The sequence below is a fragment of the Sinohyriopsis cumingii genome, chromosome 4, assembly GCF_028554795.1.
Source record: "Sinohyriopsis cumingii isolate HCF-2022 chromosome 4, ASM2855479v2, whole genome shotgun sequence".
Taxonomy (NCBI): domain Eukaryota; kingdom Metazoa; phylum Mollusca; class Bivalvia; order Unionida; family Unionidae; genus Sinohyriopsis; species Sinohyriopsis cumingii.
The window spans coordinates 48205918-48225218 of NC_142964.1; the positions used below are offsets into that span (position 1 = coordinate 48205918).

The 19301-nt window shown below is 34.4% G+C and overlaps 1 protein-coding gene and 1 long non-coding RNA gene across 3 annotated transcripts in view; both read right to left on the reverse strand.

The window, feature by feature from the left end:
- Positions 1-2200: 2200 nt before the first annotated feature.
- The window catches only part of LOC149801120 (polyprenol dehydrogenase-like), a 63696-nt gene continuing 46595 nt past the window's right edge, over positions 2201-19301 (reverse strand). For both annotated transcript variants that reach the window (XM_089955145.1, XM_089955146.1), the window contains exons 7-8: positions 9175-9307; positions 2201-7327 (exon numbers count right to left, since the gene is read on the reverse strand). In XM_089955145.1, the coding sequence (XP_089811271.1) occupies positions 7231-7327; positions 9175-9307 (230 nt within the window). In that variant the 3' untranslated portion in view covers positions 2201-7230. The remainder of the gene's footprint in view (positions 7328-9174; positions 9308-19301) is intronic.
- Positions 15901-19253, reverse strand: LOC149801121 (uncharacterized). The gene is made up of 3 exons (XR_016420581.1): positions 19072-19253; positions 18293-18387; positions 15901-16109 (listed from the first exon to the last, which is right to left on the reverse strand). It is a non-coding gene; the product is annotated as an uncharacterized LOC149801121 (long non-coding RNA).

A 19301-nucleotide genomic window follows, 5' to 3' on the forward strand; every position in this document is an offset into this window, starting at 1 on the left:
TGTGTGAGCCTCCAGTTTTTATATATATATATATATATATATATATATATATATATATATATGCCAATTTTATGGGCAGCCATCACCGCCAGAATTACATTACTGAAATGATGTAGCATAAATCCAAATGATGAAATGCTTTAAAGAAGTGACAAAAAATTCAGATCTGCCATAAAATATGACTGCTGTTACTAAGAATAGGAACAGCTGAAACAATTTCTCAAAATCCATTCAATAGAACTGGATCGAAACTGAAAGCATACTATCATGAAAGACTTTAGGACTGGTAAAAATCGTGTCAATCTGCCGTCAAATAAATCCAATGTTACCAAAAAATAGAAAAAACTTAAAAATTAATTCTTAAAAAGTTATAAAAAGAATTGGACCAAATTTTAACAAAGCATTATGGTATACATGGCTTTCAAGTTTGTACAAATATCTACCATCAAATATGACTATAATTAACAACAACAAAAGTAAGCTCGTATGAATTGTATGGTCCTACATCAAGTTTGCTTCTTTGTTGAGCATAGTGCCATTTTAAAAAAATGTACCAGATGACCTCCAGGTATAAAGCTTGTAGATATGTTTACTGTGGCTGCCATTACTGAAATTAGGAAACCTTGAAATGTCTTCTCAAACACTGGTCCACAGAATTCAACAGAAAAAACAGCCTGGTATAAAGGATATTCAGATTTGTACAAAATCCCAAACTGCCATCAAGTTTTGGCCACCAGTACAGTCCTAATAATAGATATTCCTTCAAATGACTTTTTTTTTTAAACCTGTTTAACAGAATTTGACAAAATTTGACAAGATTTATAGGTACAATGGGGTTTAAAGTTGATATCCATAGCCGCCATCAAATATGGCCAGCATTATACAAAAAAGTGTTTTAAACCATGGAACCAAATTTAACAGCATCCTGACATGCAGGCCATTAAGATTTGTGCAATAGGAGCCAACCACCATGTAATATGACTAATTACAAAAAAATACGACCTGTAAGATACTTTTCATGAAAAACTGTTCATCAAAATTTGACCTACTTACTAGATGGAAAGCAATCTGGCATGATGAAGGGTTTTCAAGTTCATACAATCATGCCAACCCACTACTGGGTATGGCCACCATTACTAAAAAGTTAAACTATCAACTACTACCAGTTCTTCTAAAAAAGGAATCACTGAACCAAATTTTAAGGGACTGTTTCTGGGAATCTCTTGAACAATCCCCAAATGTTCTGCTTGCTCAGTATAAAAGATTGCATAAAATTGATCACAGTTCTGTATTTCCATGACATTCTTCACAACACTTGGGAAACAACAGTACTGCCAGGAAATCTTATTCTTTTTTTTCTCTGTGTCACCCAGCAAGGAAACACGAATCAATCAGTTGAGTGATAGAGATAGAAGGTGACAGAGGATAAGAAAGTCAGTTGAGTGATAGAGATAGAAGGTGACAGAGGATAAGAAAGTATGTAATGTGGTTCTAACAAGTCATGAAATGGTTATCATCAGACATAAACTGTATAAACTTTAATGTGTCACATTTAATTTTACTCCAAATTCAAGTACAGTACCAAGGATTTTCTAGGGTGATTGGAAAAGAGGCCCGTGCCCTTCACTCGAGAAACAATTTGACAAACAAGGAAATCTATTTACCAAAGTAACTTCTAACAGAGACAAACAAGGAAAAATATTTACCAAAGTAACTTCTTACAGTGAGAATTCTGTTGTAAATATTTCTAATTATGATATGGGCTAATTATCAGCCTAGGTAGCCCCATAAACTCTTTAAGTATTAGTCACTTTGTAGCATTTGTGCAGGAATTATTGGAACCATTTTATTAGATGACTAACAAAAAATTAAGTGTGAATTATGTTTCATCAAGTATTCCATTACCATGTATACTCACTTTTAAGTCAAATCCACTGTAAACAACATAGACCCGATCTCTGGTGCTGAGCAATATGCCAGCAGATCAATTATATTTTGTTTGTTTACTGATTACTCCTAACAAAGCACATAGAACTAGATCTGCCAGCGCAATCTGCAATGGCAGATTTGGGTCTAAGCAGTTTTCAACTAGGCTCAACTTGTGAGTACATACAGTATCATACTAAATCACAACCAACTGGCATTCATTGCCCAACACTGGGGGATCTGTAGGTTATATAATGATTAAAATACAAAAATCTTCAGTCTACTAACATTTATTGTTCTATAAATCTGATGTATAAATGCATGTAAAGTGAATCAAAACATATAAAATCTAGTGTAACACAACACTTGCAAATCTCTTGGACAGATATCACAGATTAAGTATCAGATTAAGTATGTAACAACAAAATTTCTTTTTCTTTAAGGTCATCAAAGTAACACCAAACGTTAAAGCAAAACCAACTATTAACACTTACCTAGATAAACACAACTGGATAAAGTATATAAAAATAAACTGTATGAAACACACGTGGATAAAGTAAATAATACTGAGCTAAAACCAAAACATAAAAATGACCAAATAATGTAATTGGAAAAACTAAAGTTCTAAAGTTATATAGATAAAAAAAATCTTTTCTCACAGATTTTCCTAAACACTGGCATCTGTGGATGACAGGTAAGACTCTTACAAGTGTATATAACTTGGTTCATTATCCAGTACTTCAATAATTCATAAGTATGGTGCCACAAAGTTGAAAGACCTACAAGTATCACTATCCACAGCTGCTTATGGAAAGTTTGATTGGTATATACTGTACATGCTTGATAATAAGGACTGATAAATACATTCCTATTTATATACCATATATGCTCACTGGTAAGTGGAGTCAAACTGCAATATACACAGACCCAGGTGTGTGGTCGCAGAGTGTGCCAGCGGATCTGTATCCCTGCAGTTTATTTGGAGTAGAAAAAATAACACTGGCCTTGATCTGCCAGTGCATTATGCAAATGGAAGGTCAGGGTCTATCTTTTTTACAGTTATACTCGACCTGTAAGTGATTGTGTATGGTATATGAACCTTAGAGTATCTGAAACAACAAACTGAGAAATGGTGACCTTTCTTCAAATATTTTCAAAAATGTCACAGTCTGATGCTGACGGATTAGAAATGTCACTTCAAACCCTTAAACTGCAAGCAAAGGAAAGGGATGAGTTTTGGTTGTTAAGGGATGGAAAATGTAATCTTAATAAGGCAGGCAGATAATTCAAATCTGGCTGGATCTGAGATACGGCTGTTGAGGATGGGAACTATTACTGAAGCTTAGTCTGTACAGTTGTACCAGGAATGAATGAAAACAATGCTGTCATTTTGACTTGAACCAAGGTCCTCTTCATAAACGAGAACATATCTATTAAATCTGCCAGTAGCAAGTGTATTTCAAAATCCATTTACTACCTTACTTCCACTTGTTACCAAAACTGTTAAATGGCAATAAATTTTGGATTGCGAAAAGGGTCCTATTGTTTCCACAGAGGAAACTTTGTTTTGTCGATCTTAAATTTGTGGTCTGTAGCAACTATGAAACAACAAAATTAGTACATTGCAAATTGACAGTATTCTTCTTTGTAAAATATTTTCTAGTTAGACATTGTATTAAGCAGAAAACAAATGAGCTCAAGTATATATGCACTTATATTGCAAATAACACAGACCATGACCTGCTAGTGCATAATGTGCTGGCTGATTAGGGATTATGTTGTTTGTTCTACTGATTACTCCTAGCAAATTGACCCAGATCTGCCATGTATTATGTGACTGATGATCTTGGTCTGTGCTCTTTGCAGTAGGATTCAGCTTGTAAGCAAGTATATTCAGTACCTCAATTCTAAAGCTGTTAACCCACCCACCGATTATAACCCAATTAACAAAATGAGTCACAAGGTACCCGTTTACCATAAACAAGTTTTCTACCTGTGCACATGGCCCCATAAGCCCTGGCTTGTAAAGGCAGCACTCACTTTGTTCTCAAGTTGACAATCCTTTTGAATGAGCCACAATTATCATGTACTTGTTCATTGCCAAGTAAGGTTCTGCTTCTTTCAGTAAATGTTTGACCTTAATCTCTTAGCTTGTTTTCCCATGTGACAACCCTTTGATTGAGCTGCAAGTGATACTTGCTCAGTGGCAAGTAACAGAGGGTGGTTATTTGATCTTGCCAAACAACACATGTTCATTTGCAAACTTTGAAAGATTTCACATACTGTATGATGAAACAGAGCCCAAGAGCAGTCTCTACACAAGCATTCACATGTGACAGTAATGTCATGGAATTGGAGTCAGATGATATTTACAATGACTAGACCATGACAATTTATTAGATGATGATGGAGGATTTCAGAACTTGATAAGACAATAAGGACGAATTCTTAACACCAGATGACATTAGGTAGTGATATTTATAGGATACTGTGAAAGTCTGTGAATTTAAACAAATGTGGGCTAAGCACTGAATGTTTATTTCATTATGTAATATGCGTGCAATTTACATATTGGAGAATATTGTGAACAGGATCATTCTGACCTTATTGTATACCACTATGTAACTGAATTTATGGATTTATTATATAAATCGATTTAAAACATCAAGCATTTTGGATTTATAGTGGATTTAATAGAACAGTGTTCAGCTGATAAAATATTTTTGACATATTGCACTCAATAACACAATGATATTTTACACAAATTTACTGTTATTTTCCTATCTTCCTATCTTTATGTTGATCCAGTTAACCTTATTTAGTTTTTCACAATATGCTTTTGTTTGCCATTCATGCCAGTATCAACCTACAACAAAGCAGTTCAGGTTTGTACACATTTCCTTTGATTGGGCAATTATCATAAGGATATATAATAGTAAGTGACTATTGTATCCCAATCATACAGTACTACTTTAATGATGGGGAAATTAATAATGAATTGACCAATTTTCCTCAAAGTCACTGGGAGAATATGGGCAGGCACTACTACACTAACAACTCAATCCTGGCTGGTAGAAATGTCTTTTTACTCAAAAACTTTTCATTGGTGCATACCACATGTAATCATGGATTCCTTACACCATATAATTAGCAAAGAAGAATCATGGAGATAAAGTGAGGCTGTCCTTATCATATTCGTGGACTGTTAAGTGTTACTCTTATAAAGCATTTTTCTAATTGAAGCATTCAGCAACCTACTGAGCTAACTAAATTCAACATAATATAGCACAAACCTGGCATCTTGATGGTCCCTGTGCTATAGGACTAAGATTTGTTAAAGCTTGACTTCTGCAATAGGTAATGAGACATGAAGATAACAAAATGTTGATTGATATATTCCAATTATCAACTGAAGTATAAACACGAGTCTTAACGTTGCAAGGTGTGTGTGTGTGCATACTTACAGATGCATGACAAAACTTGAACAAATCAAAAAGACATGAATACATGCATGAAATCTGCAACCTTAGATAAATATCAATGTTGGTAATTCGAAGTCAAACATAAACTAATATCACTAAAAATTAATATCGCTCAAAAACCATGTAAAGTCAACAAAACTTGTGTTACAAAATAAATGCAAATAAAACTGTAATCCCTTTGACTGATGAAAAAAATCTGGATGCGAAGAAAAATTACAAGAAAAAAAGTTGAGAGAAACTTAAAAATGAGTTATACTGTTGAAATTTACAATATAAAATTTAATGCAAAGTCTCAGAGAATGTACAATACATAAACGTGATGACTATGTCGTGGAGCTGCAAAATTTACAAATCTAAGATGACCACACCTATTAGCATAGCAATGCAAGATAATCAAGCTTATTAATTGGCACAGCCTTTTTCATGACATCAAAGTGTTTTTCTTTATAATATATAGCCACATTATATTGGATAATAATATATGGTGACACATTCTTGAAACCTGGACAGAAGATAGTGGTTTATTATAACATTTAAATGTTGTAGATGATGAAAATACTGTTAAAAAATCCAGATGCCTGTCCGTCAATGAGACCAAGCTGCCGCCGCGTTACACCAAAAAATCCAAATGTCTGACCGTCAATGAGACCAAGCCACCACTGAGTTACATCAGCTTATCACTGCAAGCTTAATTTTGTAATGTTTCAAAAATATTGTATATACTTGCTTATAAGTGTAGTCTAAAAACTAAAAACACCCTGATCAGCTATTGAATAATGTACCAGCAGATCAGGGTCTATGTTGTTTCTTCTACTGATTACTCATAATAAACTCCATAATTGTCATATGAGATTAGGTCTACATTTGGCAGCAAAATGTAGAGCTACATGGAAATAAGTTTCATTAAAACTAAAAGAATGAACATTATTCATGGGGAAAAGAACAGTAATTCCTTTTGATTTCTTTTGTCTAACTGAAGACTGAAACTTCATTGTGTGATTTGACAATTTTATCCCAGTATTAATATATAAAAATAAGAACTCTGCAAAAATTACGGACTGTGCCATGAAGAAAGTCATTCTATTTTACATAAAACTTAAAATCAGCTGTTTCTAATGAAATACTAAAATGAACAGAAGATATTTAAAAGGAAATATGCCCCTTCCGTTCATTTTGTAATTAGAAAATAAAAATGTGTCTATACAACATGGTTGCCCTGCCAGTGTACTAGTAACTGTAGAGGTACAAGTTAAACAAGGGCCATAACTGTTGTTTTTTTTAAAACTGAGTGAAAGCAAACCTGACTCATGCCTTTTTAATTTAATGCTGATGCAAATGACCAGATGGTTTAAAAACCTAGGAAATAAAAAATGTCAAATCTTAATATAAAGCCACATACCAAATTTAATTTCATTGCATGGTCTTTCAAAAGGTTTTGAAAATAAATGAAAATTTGGGACAGATAGACAAGGGTCACACTACTTAGATGGTGGAGGCACAAAAGAACTAGAAATTACGGTATGGCATTATTTCTTCTCAAAAGTAATGTGTGGAGAACAAACTTCTGACAAAGACAGTCATAGATAAAGTTGTGTATGCAATGAAGGAGAAAAATGTTCCCTACATAGTATATACACAAAAGAGTAGCATGTTTGAGCTTATTTTGTTAATGAAATTAAGACATATTCCTAAAAATGGGAAGATATCACAGGTATTTTTTTTTTAAAAATTAAAAACATACATATATCTACAAGTATAAACAACATTTCTATATATGAATCTGTCAGGTAATGAAATGTGAACATTTTTCTTCCACCTCAAATCAGCTGATATTGAGGGCACTTCGGACCTCAGGTGTCAAATAATCCTTAAGTACCTCCAGTGTACATTTCCACAGTTGGTCTTGTAGCTTTTTGTTTCTGAAAAGAAAAAAACTATTTATTATCAAGAATCCAAAGCATCTGGAATATCTAAGGTAAAAGGTACAGGGACATTTCTGAATATTTTTTAAATAAAATTTTATGTATACAGTCACAGCAGTAATAAACAACTATGTAATAAAAACACCCCATGTATTTAATTTTTCATATGCAAAAAATGTTTTTCAAAGTAAATAAAATTTTATACAAAAATCAGTTATCACTTTTAGATAGTGGAAATAAATGAAAAAACAGGGACCACACATAGACATACCTGTCAACTTCTCAAAAGCCAAGTAGGAAGAGTGAATAAAAAAATAAGGAGATTGGTATCTAAAATCGAGATGTTTTTCATGGCATTTTTTAAGCCTCATTTTCACTAAATATTGACTGATCTTCCAGGTCCAATATGGGTGAAATTTTCAAAGGACAAGCTGTTTCTCCCTGTGATGTGCCTTATCTTTCCCCAGGACATGCCCAATTTTCATATTCTGGTCAGCTGTGTACAAGCCACACAACAGCTAAAGGTTAGTCTTAAGTAAACAAGCAAGAAAGTCAGTATGACTAATTAACAGTTAATCCTTATTTGATGCAATTATCTTGCAAAAAGGACTGCCACTCCCCAACATAATTCAAATAAACCATGCTCTACAGTGCGTTATGTTTGCACCAGCGATTGATTAGCAAATAAATAATGCACTATTTTGTCGCAAATAAATGTGCCTAAATATGCAGTCTCACATTACAATACAAGCGGCCACTTTTCCCCCTTGTTTTATAACCCACCTTATTTCCTTATTCTCAATTTGTAAGGCATTTAGCATTGTTTTATTATAAAACATATTTATTCTGAACTAGTATTTTCAGGACACATGCTGCATGGTATGTACTTTCATTCCTCCTTTAAATTTAATAACAATTATTTACCTTCCTATATATGGTACAATAATACCAGGTGCTTACTCATGTAAGTTTCCTTGGTAAAAATGGAGCTACAACATTCACAGTGATCATTCTTGGGATTGAAATTAATTGCCGACAATTTTATTGCTGTGGTTTAGTTTTTGTTTTTGTTTATTTTCTGATTTTAGTATTATTGTAAACTCTGTACTTTGGACCAAAGCTCTTCGTGTCTGTGACCAGTAAAGCTAAAACTCAGGCATCATTAAGTCACAATCAGTACAATAGGGCTTAGAGACATTCATTCAAACTTAAAGCTGACTTATTAGAATGATGGTGACATATCAAGCACTTAAAAACAATCCAAGCACTGTGAAATACAAATATACATACTGAAATATAACATTTTTCAACTTTTTACTTGCCCTGATAAGTTTAAACAGCTAAGGAAATTATGTGTCTGATGAAGTGACTAAGCGCACATGTACCATCATGGAGCTTGAACGAAGTATTTCTTCAAAATAGACATATTTATTTTCAAATTAAATTATGGCACAGTAAAATTTATTTTATTGGTGAAATTTCAAAATCTACTGCATTTTAACTTTGCAACATTTTAGTTTACCATTGTTTCTTATAGATTTGTGAACATAATTATTTAACCTGAGAAATTATTTTTAGAAATTATTCTGCTTTCCTAACAATACAAGTCATTCTGCTGTATTGGCTTTAAAAATCTGAAGGGTGAGAAATTTCATGCATCAAACAAAATTAATATTCTGCAATTATTTACTATATGATTCTCTATCTGAGATGAAAGCTACATGCCTATTTCGGACCGAAATCCGAGCTGTGCTATATTCTTGTATTGGCTGAATTTGAGCTTATTATATTTTCCAATGATTTATACATGTACTCCATCATCTAAATGGATATTTGTAACATACCTTGCCCCTTGTGAGGGCCAGGTGGGTCCATCCATAGGGTTGAGGTAGTATCCCCGGCTAGTCCCCTTGAGAGTGGGACTCAGGGCAGTGTACACAGCTATTACTGCCCCTTCCTCAGTAGAATGCATTTTACCTGAAACAAAATATTAAATCCACATTATTGCCTGCAATAAAAATATCATTTTTGTCTAAGTGTTTCATACTTAATATAAATTGTATACATTGACTAACATAACTAAAGTGCATGTCGGATCTTTCAGGTCCTCGTACATAATTATCTCCCTTGTGTGACATCGCAAGGTGATGAAACAATTATGTTAAAGCTAAAACAAGAGTCTGTCTTAACAATTGATGCTCTACCAGCTGATTTTTTTTTCAAGAGTCCCAAAATAAGTCCATGTCATCCTTTCTTCTCCCAAACACTGAAACTGTCTCGGATATTCTTGAAAAACTACAATATCCCAAATCTGGTTACAACAATTTTTTTTATGTTTCAGGTAACACATTAACAAGATACAACATGTAAGTGTAGAACAAAACCCTTTACCATAGCCTTTGACATTGATCCTAACAACATGGACTGGAGATCAGTGAACTTGTGTCAGAAATATCTAGCTATAACTACATGCTATGCTTGGTTAAAGTATCGTTTTGGGGAAGCAGCATCAATCAAGGTGTTCTCCAAATATATCCACAAACTGGGTTAAATGAGAAAAATCCATTCATACTTGTTCGTGTTAGCATGTTCATATGCCAGTACAGCTATAATCCTGAGCAAAGACCTAGTTTTACATTAAAATCTATGTCTCAGTATAACTATCAACTTTTTCATTGGAATGCAACTAAATGCAAAGTTTGGTCAAAATTCACTTGTTAATATACATGTCACCATGTTCATAAGCTCCATGAAATACACAACTGTAAGCAATGACCTTTGACATGACTCTAATTGTAATTAGGTTTTGTTTTCAAAACTTCTTTAAAAAAAGTATGTACATGTTGGTGGTCAAATTTGCACCATTTTCATTCAAAACTAATTAAATATTGCAAGAAGTGTTTTTATGAAAACAAAAAAAATTAACATAAATATTTAACCTGCAATTACTTATATACTTCATAAGGTACATAAACCAAAGAGCGGCGTACATTTTTTTTATTTTAAATCTGGATGATTGCTTTTCTGTTACAATGCCAACCAAATAGGAGCAATCATTCCGATAAATGCACAGTATCTTATTCTTTACATTTTCTCATCTTTAAGTCACTGATGACCATCTCATTAAAGTATAAAGAATTTTTTTTTAATCTGAATTAATACCCCTGACTCTATAGGGTAAATTATTTCTTGATAACATATTACAGTGTCACCACTAGATAAAGTCCCTTAGCATACCAATGTCACCATTCCATAAATTCCACAACTATACTAATGTCACACTCCATAAAGTCCAGTTCCCACTTCATAAAGTCCCTTTATATACTAATAAAGTCACGACTCCATAAAGTCCCTTAGTATGCTAATATCCCCACTCCATAAAGTCCATAAGTACAGTAGTGTTCCTATAAAATAAAGTCCCTTAGTATATCAATGTCCAAACTCCATAAAGTCCCTAAGTATGTCAGTATCCCCACTCCATAAAACTCCTCATTATACCAATGTCCCCACTCCATAAATTCCCTAAATATCAATGTCCCCACCCCATAAATTCCCTAATTATCAATGTCCCAACTCCATAAATTCCCCAAGCATACAAATGTTTCCACTCCACAAAGTCCCTTAGTATACCAATGTCCCCTCTCCATAAAGTCCCTAAGAATTCCAATATTCACACTCAGTAAAGTCCCTTAGTATGCCAGTGTCCCAACTCCATAAATTCCCTAAATATCAATGTCCCCACTCCATAAATTCCCTAAATATCAATGTCCCAACTCCATAAATTCCCTAAGCATACAAATGTTTCCACTCCATAAAGTTCCTTAGTATACCAATGTCCCCTCTCCATAAAGTCCCTAAGAATTCCAATATTCACACTCAGTAAAGTCCCTTAGTATGCCAATGTCCCAACTCCATAAAATCCCTAAGTATACTAATGTTCCCACTCTAAAGTCCCTTAGTATGCCAGTGTTCTTCTTATAATGCTTATGTCAACAAGAATACTGTACTGTTAACATGATCAGATTTTCTTTTACCATTGCTACTTTTGTAAAGTACTACCCATTTATCTTGCACCCTTGGGCCTGAGGTAAAACTGTCAAAATAAGTGTATATCAAGATTAAGGAGAAATGGAAAAAAATAAAATTTTGCATACAAAAGTTGTCAATGAGTAGGATTTATAGTTTGCAAAAATAAACCATGAAAAATTTGATTAAATGATGACAAAACCAGTTTGAAATATACCTGTATATTGACGGCTTACATTTGTATTACCTCTGTGTAATACAATCCACTATGCTTTAAGTAACTGTACATGTATAAAGAAAAATTCATGAAATCGAGTATAGGTCACATATTAGAAAATACATTTATCAGTCATATCCAGTTAGAAAACACATAAAAAAGTACTTGTTTAAACTATATCCCGTTGTCAACCAACATGTTTTGCTGAACAATTCACTGTGATATTCACTGTCACCAGTAGCACATTACTGTATACAAGTAGTCCCTGAGAAACATAAGGGTTACGTTCCTGGGACCTCTACATATGTCGGTTTTACTAGGCTACATATGGGTAGTTTCATAAATGATATCATGGTGAAGGGTAAATAAAACAAAATACAACAGAAATTCTTAAGGTTATGAAAAAAGAAGTGAGAACTAAGTGAGAGAAGAAGTGGAACTAATATACTGCAGGTGGATTTCATTTAAAGATCGAAAAACAGTCTGTACACATGTTTACAGTTCATTTACATATCTGCAAGTTTAGGTATGTTGCAGTTTACGTATCTTAGGGAGTAAATGTGGTTGCTATTTACATGCTGCTGGACTAGATTCTGGTACGCATGAGGCAGCAAACATAATCTTACTAAGGCTACCAAGGGGAGCATGAGGCAACAAATATAATCTTACTAAGGCTACCAAGGGCAGCAACAAACATAATCTTACTGAGGCTACCAAGGGGAGCATGATGCAACAAATATAATCTTACTAAGGCTACCAAGGGGAGCATGAGGCAACAAATATAATCTTACTGAGGCTACCAAGGATCCCTTTATAGTACTCTCCCACAATAACACTTCAGTGAAGTCATACAAGTGGACTGCATTATAGTTAAGATCATCTTAATACTGAGGTATTTTATATATAATTTTACAAATAAATAATGAAACGGGATCCATTATCATACTGGTCTTATAAGAGAGACTGCCCTACACTGCCTTATAGTGAGGGAGTACTGTACCAGTTAATTAACTTTTGTTTTTAGTATTGTTACCTCATGTATTTTACTTAATTCTAGGTCTTGAACAAATATATGGAGGATATTTTCAGTTCTTATATATATATATATATATATATATATATACACACATACACAGTGTGACCCCACTATAACATGGTAGTTGGGAGCCATAGAACCTGACCGTGTTATAGACTGAACCGTGTTATAAGCAACCAGGTCAGTTAGCTGAAGAAAATTATGCATGTACCCGCCCAAGAAATGCATCAGGGTTAGGTAATAAATGCGGGCGGTAAAATATGTGCTTCATCTGCACAGTTACCATCTTAAATCGATGCATATTAAATGAGAAATACACCTGTAGTGAAAACAGAGAAGGCATATTTAGAGAACCATGAATTGGTACATATATGTGAATACTCTTTATATATGCATGTCTAACATATACCATGAATAGAGTATCAACACCATGTACTCACCCGCAAATCTCATCATATACATTGAAGCCACAAGTGATTCCATCGAATATATTCACACACACAGATTTAAAGTGTTCAATAATTTTGCAACAGGTCATTCTGGTCTGAATTCAGTGGAAAAACATACGACAATCATGTAACGAATGATGAAGTACATTTACTTTTCAGTACATTGCAAGTCGGTAAAGGTTAGTTTGCGTTTTAAGCCGCCAGTGGTAGTGTTTATAAGCATAAACTTTTTCCATGCAAAAAGGAAACTTTCACGGCACAGTTAAAGTGTTCCAGTCACGTTGGAAAATGCAAAAATCAATCAGATTCCATTACTTTTATTTAAGTTTGGTACTGGCTTCCTTTTGAAAAAACGTTCTTTGTTTTTATTGAAAACTGTAGTTGGCTTTCTTTGATGAAGGGTGCATACCCATTTCCTATTGTGGCAGCAACATCAAATAATTGTATTGCATGATTGAAACTGACTTTTTTTCTCCATTTGCTGAGTACATTTTCATAATAATTGGTGCTTCAAAGGTAATCTGCTTCCTTTGAAATTTCAGCCAACTATTTTATCTGGTTACATTTTTGAAATGGAATTGACCGTCGTTTGGACTATTCTAGTTAGTGTTCCTCCTTGCCTATTGAATAAACCAATAAGTAAGATGTGGTTTTTTTTTACATTTGTGGTAGCAGCATGATGCTGCCTTCCATGCATGCATCAGAAATTTAACAAAGAGTCAACAGACAATAGAGACTCTGGTGTTCTGGTCTGATGACAGGGATTATTACAGAAAATGTGAGTGTTCTGAAGAATTTAATTCTGAGTGAAAAGAAGAGGAATTTTACTTACCATCCACATATAAATGTCAGTCTATGTAAATATATTAATTACTAGCAAGTGGCCAAAAATCTGACGAAAGATAGATTATGAGTTATTGCCTCGTCCGGTTGATCTCCATTGCCAGAAATGTCAACAACAAAGAAGCTGATATCTCACAACATACAGTACTCATGCTAGATGTCAAGATAAGCGGATAATGATACAACAATGGACTGTCTAGATGGCTTGTCAATATGGATAAAGAATTTACGTAACAACAGATAAATTTCAGTGCATTTTATATCCAGTTTGCAGCTTCCTTTCACAGGACCTCTGAATTTCTCCACTCCAAACCAATGGCTGTATATACCAGTTTAAACAGCTAACAATGTCGCCAATTAAAAACAATCACCAGATGGTATATTTTGCCGCCAATAAGGAAAACAATCCAAGTTTGCTACATTGGCAAAGCCCTATGCAATCCCAGGATAAACTTTTTATATGTTATTTTTCGTACTTTTAAGAAGGAAAAACTACTTTTTCGTGTACGAGAAAAAAACATAAAGTTTCAGGAAAAATGCCATAATCGTCTTGCATTATTCATAAGCGATCTCTTTCCCACAATGATGATAAACTTTTTATGATTTTTTTTGTTCTTTTAAGAAAGAATGTTTTTTATGTGTACAAGAAAAATACATGTATATGAAATTTCAGGAGCCACACCATAACTGTTATATCAGAATTTGTGTTATAATGGAGCGTGCTACAGTGGGGTCACACTGTACGTGTATATATATATATATATATATATATATATATATATATATATATATATATATATATATATATATATATCAGGTGGATTAAAATAATAATATTTTCACAAACAGCAAAGCCGTAAGTTATAATCCCGGCTGTAGAATGTCTATCATATTCTATGAAAAACGCTGGAAAACGATGGAAAATTCTAGCATGGAAAACGCTGGAGTATTTGGACTAATATTCCAGCCTCTGTCCAGGGTAGGCTGGAAAACCCTGAACAATTCTTGCATGGAAAACACTGGACAATTCTAACATGGAAAACGCTGGAGTATTTGGTCTATTATTCCAGGCTATGTCCAGGGTAGGCTGGAAAACCCTGGACAATTCTAGCATGGAAAACGCTGGAAAATTCTAGCATGGAAAACGCTGGTGTATTTGGACTAATATTCCAGCCTATGTCCAGGGTAGGCTGGAAAACCCTGGACAATTCTAGCATGGAAAACGCTGGAGTATTTGGACTAATATTCCAGCCTACATCCAGGGTAGGCTGGAAAACCCTGGACAATTCTAGCATGGAAAACGCTGGAAAATTCTAGCATGGAAAACGCTGGAGTATTTGGACTAATATTCCAGCCTCTGTCCAGGGTAGGCTGGAAAACCCTGGACAATTCTTGCATGGAAAACGCTGGAAAATTCTAGCATGGAAAACGCTGGAGTATTTGGACTATATTCCAGGCTATGTCCAGGGTAGGCTGGAAAACCCTGGACAATTCTAGCATGGAAAACGATGGAAAACCCTGGACAATTCTAGCATGGAAAATGCTGGAGCATTTGGACTAATATTCCAGTCTTTATCCAGGGTAGGCTGGAAAACCCTGGACAACACTAAAATTTAGCTGAAAATTGTTGAAATATTTTATGAAAACGAGATTTTTAACAGTGATGCAACTTTTATTTGATGATAATTTCAAGAAGAACATGATCCAAATTACCCCAACCAACTCCTTGTATTGACCGTGATGTTTAGTAACTTTTAAACAAGGAAACAAAAATTAAAAACTATACTTGTCACTGGTAGCTTAATAGGTTGTGCACTAGTATTCAGTAGACAACATGGCTTAAGTTGTCATAAATATCGCTACACTTCTACTGGTGTGTCATAAAATCCAGATTACTGGCTCCTTAACATCATCCAAGTTTCTAAAAATAGGTTCTCTTACTCTAGTTATAGTTTGAATTTATTCTGAAGCAATCTTAACAACAAAATAACAGAAATTCACGTTAATTTCTATCTCAGTTTTAATTAAAAAAATTTAAAATATTTTTTTTTACATGTGTTGTTTCATAGTTCATTCACCACATTTCTTATTTTTCTGTTGTCACCACTGGAGTCTGTGGAAGTGATGGTACTCTTGATGGTTTAACCAAATCGCAAAGCTTCTATCTCACCATCACCTCCCCAATGTTATACTTCTCCTTCATGATTTCTGAAATACAAATCATTGTATATTAATGAATAGAATCAAGCAAGATTTCAAATTTATTTCAATCCCATATATATATATATAGAGAGAGAGAGAGAAAGTTGTTGTTGTTGTTGTGGGGTTTAACGCCATTTTTCAGCACACGATAGGCTATATATGGCGGCCAGTATTAATGGTGGAGGAAGAACCCGGGAAAACCCCGGAAAGAACCACCGACCCACGAGAAGCTACTGGCAAGCTTTCTCACATACCCATATTGGCTGAATCTTAGACTCGAACCGACGCAGGCAGAGGTGAGATGGCAGTGATCCGTAACGAAGAGCGCTTTAGACCACTCGGCCACTCGGGGCCCCAGAGAGAGAGAGAGAGAGAGAGGGGAGTGAGAGAATGAGAGTTATGCCTGAAACATTTCATGCAATTACAGTACTTTTACAATACCTGAGGTTGGTAATTGTAATGAGGCACTTGACTTGATGACTAACTTGATAGGCTTAAAAACCTGTGGTTTCCATCACAAATTAAACTGGCTACCTAACTGCTCCTGTGGCCCAAGTCTAAGTGGTTAGAGTGCCTGCTACGGGTGTGAGAGGTCACAGGTTTGAACCCTTAACCGAGTCATACCAAAGACTTATTAAAAAAATGGTAATATTAGCTGCCTTGCCTGGTGCTCAGCATTAACCCTTTACCTCATGCAAGCGTCTTTTGACGCCTCTACTCCATTCACGTGGAAGCGCCGTTTGACGCCTGCTGTAAACATCAGCCATTTTAAGCTGGTTTTCATAGCGCCACCTTCGGGGAAAACCCCCATTTAGATACTACATTCATTTCTGTGAATGACAATTACATCGGATCACGTGGTCACTGTTTATGCCCTGGTCGATATCTGCTATTTAAAGTAACTGGGTCATAATCTTCACTCTCCAAAATGGAGGTTGCGGATTTCATTCAGTACTTAGGAAGTTTTCACGATTAGAATCAGAACTACGAAAGATTCAATAACTTATGTAAAGGCTCTGATATTGATGCAGGCAGCAATTAGTTTTCATAAATTATCAAATTCAGATGACTTAGTGATGTAGATGCAGATGACAAATTGTAAATTTCAAGTATGAGAAATGGCAGCTACGATTGGTCACGCAGCCTCACTGACATGACGGTGAATGAGTCCTCTCAAGATTTTAAAGCACGTAAAAAATTCTTCAGTGAAAAATAATTACGCAGCTATAACAATCAGACTTTTAATCTTAAATTTTTCCACACACAATAGATGTGTACCAAAAATGTAAAATGGTTACAATTGCTGTTTAACATAAAATACACTACAATGCTTAACAGTTAACAGGCAGGCCTATGCGTATGGAGTCGTATAGGTAACAGGTGCTCTATTTATAGCATGCTGCACTTTGTAATTATGCTCTATAAGGTAAACGGTTAAAAGGTTAGTGTTAGGACTGGTCAACCTGGTGTCAAGATAATGTGAATGGGTGGGAGACATTATGCTACACATCTGTGGCATGATATCCCAGTGCTAGACATCACTATAAATTGCCACACTGCAGACATCGTAGCGATGTGACTAAACATTTGTTAAAGCTACGTTACTAAACATCTGAATCACACACACACAAACTGGCTACCATATACATGCAGTTGTGATTATACCATTTAAACTGAAAGTAGATTTACATTGTCCATTTGAATATTGCCTGTCTACACTATAATGTTTCAAGTAGTAGTTGTGGATACGTTTAAATTTCATAATAATGTTCCAGCCTTAGTTCATAAAAAAATTTTGTTACAATTTGGCATATATTTTGTCATAGGTTAACAAAGTTTAAAACGCATGGTTAATAAGTTAAAATATACCATAAATTATCTGAATTCTGGACTGGTCTTGGAGAGGTGGCCTTGTGTGTGCTTATTATTGGCTCTTGCCCCAGTTAGTGTCTTGCCAATATATTCAACAGAGCTGTACAGCATTCTGAATATTTATCTAGCAGCTTTGTTAAAATCCAAAATCTGACATATTTCTGCCTCATGCTGGGTGTGAAAAAAAATTTAATCCAAATTTTCACCATGATGATTCATATGCACTAAGTTTCTGATATATTTACTTATCTATATACACAACTCCAGGTTACAGCTAATGTTCTAGACATTTGAATTTGAAACAAATGTGGTATTACCTCTCGCTTGCTTAATTCAAAATTAAAAGATCGAAGAATTTCAATGAAGCTGTCGCCATCAAGTTGTTTACATAACTGTGCCTTGCCACTTTTTTCTGAAATTAAAGGACACAAACTAAACAAGTATTTTTGGTGAGGAAAATTGATAATCATTTCCAACAGTTTACAACTGTACATTCTTATTAATTATACAATAAGTTACTATTAAATATTACTGAAATGGCTGAATATAAATTGGATAGACAGAAACAAGCCATAATCTGAATTGAAGATTAATTGGAAAAGAGATCTACCGGTATATTTCCGAGTCACAGTCTAAAATTAATTAAAACAAATATAACTTATTGCTACAAATAGCACACTGTCTGGAAAATAATAACGAAAATGTAAAAAATACAAATACCAGTCAGATCATTAATAAGGGTGAATAAAATTTAAAGTGAAATTTACAATTTGGAAATATATATTCGCAAGGCCGGCACGTACCAACTTTTTTGAAAGAGAGACACGAGATGACTGGTCACTGTGCATTAGGATAAGTAAAAAATGTTGCCAATTATGTAAACAAAGCTTAAAACATAACACATACCTTTCAATATCCTTACAAGTTTGACGTTTAATTTATCAGTCTTCAAACAGCATAAAAAAAAGAAATTGTTCCATAGGATATATTTCGTAATAGCTTTCCGTAAATTTACGTCACGCGAAGTCTTTCGCAGCTAAGGTACTTGGCGGCCGTGCAAATAATTTTGCTACAACTGGACTGAGTAATGACTTACCTGCTATTTTCGCAATAATACACTCATGGTATCCCTTGAATCCACGACAAACCGCCATCACTTTCTCTCCCGTGCGATATTCCTTCATTTCTTTTCGTGGCGAGTGTACATCAGCCATACAGATTATGCCTCATTCACCCATATAACCAGTGATATTTCTGGTTCAGTGGTCATCTTAAAATCCTGCGATACTTTATATTTTACAATTTCAATGACACTCCAATCGAAAA